This window comes from Formica exsecta, unplaced genomic scaffold (assembly GCF_003651465.1).
Source record: "Formica exsecta isolate Colony F162 unplaced genomic scaffold, ASM365146v1 scaffold826, whole genome shotgun sequence".
Classification (NCBI taxonomy): domain Eukaryota; kingdom Metazoa; phylum Arthropoda; class Insecta; order Hymenoptera; family Formicidae; genus Formica; species Formica exsecta.
Window position 1 is genome coordinate 124,649 of NW_021853596.1, and position 7,458 is coordinate 132,106.

The 7,458-nt window shown below is 32.6% G+C and overlaps 1 protein-coding gene across 8 annotated transcripts in view; it reads left to right on the forward strand.

Moving 5' to 3' along the window:
• Positions 1 to 7,458, forward strand: part of LOC115244587 (protein sprint) — a 129,106-nt gene that overhangs the window by 96,277 nt on the left and 25,371 nt on the right. For 2 of the 8 annotated variants that reach the window (XM_029822346.1, XM_029822344.1), the window contains exon 2: positions 274 to 579. The exons of 5 other annotated variants lie outside the window; for them this stretch is intronic. In XM_029822346.1, coding sequence (XP_029678206.1) covers positions 440 to 579 — 140 coding nt within the window. In that variant the 5' untranslated portion in view covers positions 274 to 439. The remainder of the gene's footprint in view (positions 1 to 273; positions 580 to 7,458) is intronic. One more of the 8 variants, XM_029822345.1, reaches the window with a different exon arrangement.

The window sequence follows — 7,458 nt, forward strand, 5'->3', positions numbered from 1 at the left end:
TTTTAAGGGATATTTATGTTATTATTATTAAATTTATGTTACCATTACTAAATTATTTAATAATTTTTTAAGGGATATTATGTTACTAAAATTATTTAATAATTTTTTGAGAGATATTTATATTACGGATATTTTTTTTATTTAATTCTCTCATAATAAAATTTCTGTTTTAGAAAGATGAAACATTTTTTTGACTATCAATAATAAATTGATAGTGTTATATACTGATTTTGCAACCGATATTTCACGCTTCAATCGTTCGTATCTCCATAGATCCATTAGATCCATCAATAAATCTCGTAAATCGTTCGAGTGACCAAGCAAAATTTTTCTCCAAAGGACTATAAAAATCCCGACGCGCATCGATGCGCCAGTGAAATGCCAATCGTCGTCGTTTGAACGTCCGTCGTGAGAAATCCGATCGTGGATTCTTGCCATAATGTTGCCGCCGATCATCGGCAACATCAACAGCAACGACATATTGACGTTGTACACGAATCCTGGCAATGGTAACGGCAGAAATGTGGTGGCGACGCGAGCGATCAGCAGGGGTCGTTATGCGGAAATCGGCGTCAAGAGGTAAAAATATTCTCGTAAATAAAAAAAAAATAAATCTGGAAGGAAAGCATTTTCTTCGATACTATAACGGACGCAAAAAAAAAAATCAGGCATCATAGATCTATTGATACTTCTATCGTTTTTGTTGCAATAATCGCAAAAAGATTAATCTAATTTAACCATATTTTTATGATATTCTCTGTAACAATTTTTATACGTACAGTAATCATCTCTCATTCCTTGAATAAGAATTGAATTGAAAAATGCGTTATCTAAAAATATTTTTTTTGAAAAAAGAAAAAAATTGCTTTATTCAGGAATTACTGCGATATACTTTGTAGACGATCATTATAAGATGCAGATATACACGAGAGATATATATAATATTTTACACATAGATAACTTCGCATACATAAAATTTAATTAGAACAAATTTTTTTTTTTAAATTGATACGACTGAGATAAGATAGATGTTGATTGAAAGATGCAACTTCCAGTTATGATATGAACATTAATATCGAAAGTAAATCGTGTATAGTGGATCTATTGCATGATCCGAGATCGATGCAGGAAGGAAAGGAAAACGATCTGGTGATCTCACGTACCGCGCCTGGCGCGAGGAAATCGATTTTAATCAGTGATTACTATGAAATATGATAGCAAAGTGGCCGAGAGCGAGAGGAAACCCTTCGGTTGATTCTTATGTAAGCCGCTTAGTCGTAATCCGCTTACTCTCCCACGAATAGACCACGGACGAGTCTCCTTTCTTTTCTTTTTTTTTTTTTTTTGTTGGAAGGTCGTCCCTTGTGTCCCTTCAAAAATCTTTTCTTTGAGGAGAAAACAAGGTCCCCTCCAAATTAAGTTTAAGCTAAAATCGAATTAAATTACTAATTATACATAATTACTTTGTTCCAGATATTAGATTATTATATTATTTTAAATTATATTAGCTTTTTGTATATTTCGCGAGAGAAATTGCATGGAAAGAACAAAATATTTTTGCGAATTATAATTTATAATTTATTTTTTAAATAAAAAACGTGGACTATCAAAAATTTATATCACATTATATATTTTATTATAATAAAATAGTCTAACGCGTGACGAAAATTAACGAAAATTCTAATTCTTCATCGAAATAAAATGCAGTAATTCTTTAAATCACTAATAATTATGCAAAATGTTACGTTCTTCGCATTTGACAATATAAAATAAATGATTGTACTTTTAATCCTAATTCATGAAAAAAAAAAATTCATCTTTTTCTATTTATTTTTAATAAAGATATACAATTATTTATCAAAAAAAGCTTTACACCGTTGAAGTAAATCATTTCCCAATACAAAATTAGTTCCACTTGCAAATCGTCCGGAATCGAGATTCTCCGATTTAGTGTGACCGCACTTTTCCATTTAATTAAGCAGATCTTTGTGAAAACTCTATTTTTTTTTAGCGATTTCTTCTTTTTCTATTATAAAAGCCGTTAAATATTGTATTTCTTTTTTTTATTACATAAACAACTTTTTTTGTGATGCAAAAAAAGAAAACCACATGTTCTTCTTCTTACCGCTATAAGATTAAACGATTTTGAATCCTACGAGTATCTTGGAATATTAGACCGAGAGTAATATATTATATTTCACATGATTTTCTTCAGTTTCTTCGTATATGATTTCTTGGCTATTCGTTTCGCTCATGAAGCCAATTATCCGATAAAACAAACAGAAAATTTTTCTCAGTGTTTTCGACAATCGAAAAATTTGTCAACAAATCGGTCGAAATGATACGAGAATTATATGTAATTAATGATTATAATTATTATCCCACATAATCAAATTTTAATTTCCGAAGTAATATAAATTACAATTAATGATTCAATTTCTATCTTATACACCCAAAAAAATGAAATTAAATTTTATATACTTAGAATTAAATCTCTATTCAATTTTTTTTTTATTAATCTTTATCTTGTTTTTTAATTACTCTAGGATTGTAAATTACTAATTTTTTCTAACAAGTTTGAAAAATTTTAGCACGTCTTTATTTTAAAGAATCGCATAGAAATGGTATGGAAAGATATTTTTGTATCCGCCGAGGACGCACTGAAGGATAATAATATCAATGCAGGTCTTACTTTGACGAGATTCTCTCTCCGCAGAATTCCTCTTGGATCGACAGCAGAAAAACCCATTTCCACGGTGGAAATCGAGTCTGACTTCCAAATCCTTCGGGGGAGAAAGAGGATTCTTCCGTTTTCTTCCCGGTCGCGAATATATCGACTCTTCGAGAATCCTTTGAAAGGTACATGGAATCCACTGGGGATATATGTACGTCAGTACGTCTGTGTCCTTCCGGTTTCCCTTAAGCCGAACAGTCATTCGTTCGCTTTGTGTATGCTTTGAGACGCGCGTTATTCATCATTGGAGAAGAAAGACGAAAATATTACTCGCGAGTTGATATTGTATAGGACGGGAAATATGCAACGCTTTGGAAATATGCCAAACTATGTCGAGAAACAGTTTGTGAATAGACAGATCGGCACAAATGCTCTTTTTTCGTCTTGCTTTAGATTTGAACAATAATATTCAAATTAAATCAAAATATAATATAATATATAATAAATATATAATATTATATAGACGCATGATCGATCGACAATGAGCTCTTTCTCCTTCTTCCCTTCTCTTCCTCCCTCCCATCCCTCTCTCTCTCTCTCTTTCTCTTTTCTCTTTTGCTCTCTATTTATCGGAAATGTCATTCGTTAGATGAATTCCTTCCGGATGGATCGAGAAAAGCAGTTTATTTTTAGAAATATTTCAAGATAGCCGATATCGATTTTTACCAAAACCGATGCAATTCAAACTATATTCTATATAATCGTGTTCTTAACCTTTCTCTGTCTTGACAAATATAGAAAAATATGTTATTAAAAAGCATCAAAAGTCATAGAAATATTGAAAAGATTATTAGCTGCCTGTGTTTTATTTAAATTCGAATTATTTTATAATTCTTTTCTTAATAAACACAGAAATAATTTTAATTGAATCATAATTATTCAGAATTTCCTGTAATTGATAGTACAGCCGATCATAATTGTTCGTAGATTTTATGAAGAAATAAGTAGAAAATTCTTTCATACAAAGCTGTAATTTCGAAAAAAAATTATTTCAAATATTTAAAGATTAATTTCTTGTTGTTGGATTTTAATACGATCTTGGTGCCGCATTTTGTATAACATATATAAACGATTTACTTTTAATGCGTTGTAGTTTTCTTATACACTATATTTTACTCTTCATATATTTTTATTAGTTTAATAAGAAACCCACGACTCTCCGTGAAAATTTATTGTACTTTTCGCATGTTTTCTTTTTATCTCCGCGGTATTCTTAATCATTTCTATAACGAGATATCTCTCTGCTGAATTGATCGGATGCTGAGCTCAAGTAGCGGCAATGTAATATTTGCGAACGCGCTTCGAAACTTCGAAGTCCCGAGAGAACAGGAGAGAGATAGATATGATCTCTGAAAGCGAAGAGTAGTTGCGAAAGTAATCGTCCTGAAGGAAAGAAGCTTCGTGTGCCCCGCCCGAACGTAACCGAGTTATCGACATATACCACACGACGTGGTTAATCAAGAGAGAGATTAAACCGACCGCCGCGTAGGGATGTCTCATCTTTCTTCTCCCATCGAACAATACCGGATATTGGCGGAAGCCCTCTGTTCAACGCGTTAATTAAGTTCGCGTTTATCGGAGCTGCCAACTCGGCAGAATCTGCAAGATGCTCACGTATAGCACGAGACACTTGATCATACCGTGAGATAATCATACATATTCCAATTATGCAATTAATTTTGCGACAAAATAACAAAATGTAAGAATAATAATATCAAGAATTAAAATATTTCTATAAAGATTAAAAAATACAAGATGCTCACGAGACACTTGATCATACCGTGAGATAATCATACATATTCCAATTATGCAATTAATTTTGCGACAAAATAACAAAATGTAAGAAATGTAAGATCAAGAATTTAAAAAAAAAAATATTTCTATAAAGATTAAAAAATAGATTTAAAAAATATATATATTTTTTTTAATTTTTTTAAATATATGTAAAAAAATTCTTCTATTGCGCTTTGTCACTATGAGCATGCTACTTTTTACTTTTGAGCACCATCTTTTACGTATATGACTCACAATTAGCCGTGAACTAGAAATAGTTTCCTTATAATACATGATTCTTCGTTTCGAGATAAGAACAGTTCATTGCAGATTACGAGAAGCACTTGACAGTTCCTCTTGACAGAGCTCAACATCTCTGAGTAGAAAGATAGATGGTATAGATTTAATTATTAATAAAGAATAACAAATATATTATTACTCTTAAAACAGTTTTCACAATAATAATAATAAACTACTCAAATGTATGTATTATTTTCGTTTTATTGATGATAATATATAATAAAATTACTATTTTTACACACATACAAATGTAAAATATCTATTTCTAGTTGACATTGACGCTGATCAAATTATTTGCGTCCGCGCGATTTTAACGTATATAAATATATATAGTTGAGATATTCGTGATACAAGCTTAAATGGGCCTCGAAACTCTTACGAGCTCTCGACTTTTTGTCACCTTTAATTTTCGCAGAACGCTGATAGGCTGATAGTCATTTTCACTTAGCGATAGAAAAACTTTCCGTCAGATGACAAATAGAATAAAAGGAAAGAGGAAAGAGAACATACACAAGAGGAAACGTCGAGAGGAGAAAGAACGAGACGGTTTAGGCTAGTGGCAGGCCGTATTTTTCCGGTCGATGATCATCATAATCGACAACTTTTCCAATCCCCTTTCGCTCGCAAAATCTCGTGACTGAAAACCATTAAGAACATATACCACTAGCCTGCTTTCCGCGGCATTCAATTAACGTCACGATAAAAATTCCTTTGAATCACGGCAATATTCAACTTTATAACAATATTTTTATTCATATAAAAATACTTATATATATTATATTATATATACAATTATAGTTTTTAAACACATACAGACACACTTCCTTCTTTTTCTTTTAATTATTTTAACGCGCTTTTAAAAATTCAGTAATATTGCGCTGCATTAATAATATAAATAGATAATAAAAATGCTTTATATACGAGAGGGAACCGCGGATTATAAGTATACCAGACACGGGAGACGAAATCGAACGATATCAGCGGCGACATCGTAAATTTTCTTTTAAGATTGGCAACGTTCCAATTGTAACGAGGCGATCCGACGCAACGTCTGGAATTGCAAGCCCTCGTTTTGAATACGAAATCATGTAAATTCTGATTCGTATGTTTAAATAGATAAACCCCAATTCTTTCTCTTGCATCCCAGTGCAATATGCTATTGCTGACATCTCACAATTAATCCTCGAAAAATGTCTCGAATACTGCCAAATTAATAAAATTTTGTTTCGGTTTATAAACCCAAAATGGACGGACTTCAAACTTATTGTGCCAGAACTCGTTAAGGATTGTAAAAAATTTAATGTTAAAAATAAAATGACAGACTGTCGAAATAGTTAGTGGGCAAGAAGTGTAGACCCGTATCTTGTATTAAAGAGGCACGAGTAACTCAAGCTCGCTGTAGCGGGTCTCCCAAGCTGAAATCCAAGGAGGCACTCTTCGGCTTCGGTTTCGCTCTATGCCGAGAAACCGGATAGGCCATTGCACGGAAGTCACTCTAAAACACCTGACTTCTGCTCCCTGTCACCATTCTCGCTTCTTCCTTCCTGTCTTTTCTTCCTTATTTAGACTTTCTCCTTTATTCATAAGGATAAACTGATATTTAATTTGACGATTCGGTTACTACTTATTGTTAGTTAAAAATCTTCTCTTTTTATACTTTTTTTTATTGTATAGAAGATTGGCAAAGATTAAGACATCGAGGATAAGACAGGAAAATGAAAAGCTAACAAATACACAACATCAAAATTAACTTTTTGGAGAAAATGATTTTTACGTACAAATCAAAAATTAAATTTGCCGGGTAAACATAACTTATAATCTTGTCAGAGAAAAAGAATTTGAGAGAATATTAAAATATCATTATTTTTTCTTTGTCGGAAACACGACACACTTCCTTCTTTTTCTTTTAATTATTTTAACGCGCTTTTAAAAATTCGGTAATATTGCGCTGCATTAATAATATAAATAGATAATAAAAATGCTTTATATACGAGAGGAAACCGCGGATTATAAGTATACCAGACACGGGAGACGAAATCGAACGATATCAGCGGCGACATCGTAAATTGTAAAATATCTATTTCTAGTTGACATTGACGCTGATCAAATTATTTGCGTCCGCGCGATATTAACGTATATAAATATATATAGTTGAGATATTCGTGATACAAGCTTAAATGGGCCTCGAAACTCTTACGAGCTCTCGACTTTTTGTCACCTTTAATTTTCGCAGAACGCTGATAGGCTGATAGTCATTTTCACTTAGCGATAGAAAAACTTTCCGTCAGATGACAAATAGAATAAAAGGAAAGAGGAAAGAGAACATACACAAGAGGAAACGTCGAGAGGAGAAAGAACGAGACGGTTTAGGCTAGTGGCAGGCCGTATTTTTCCGGTCGATGATCATCATAATCGACAACTTTTCCAATCCCCTTTCGCTCGCAAAATCTCGTGACTGAAAACCATTAAGAACATATACCACTAGCCTGCTTTCCGCGGCATTCAATTAACGTCACGATAAAAATTCCTTTGAATCACGGCAATATTCAACGGTCGATGATCGACAACTTTTCCAATCCCCTTTCGCTCGCAAAATCTCGTGACTGAAAACCATTAAGAACATATACCACTAGCCTGCTTTCCCTGCTTTC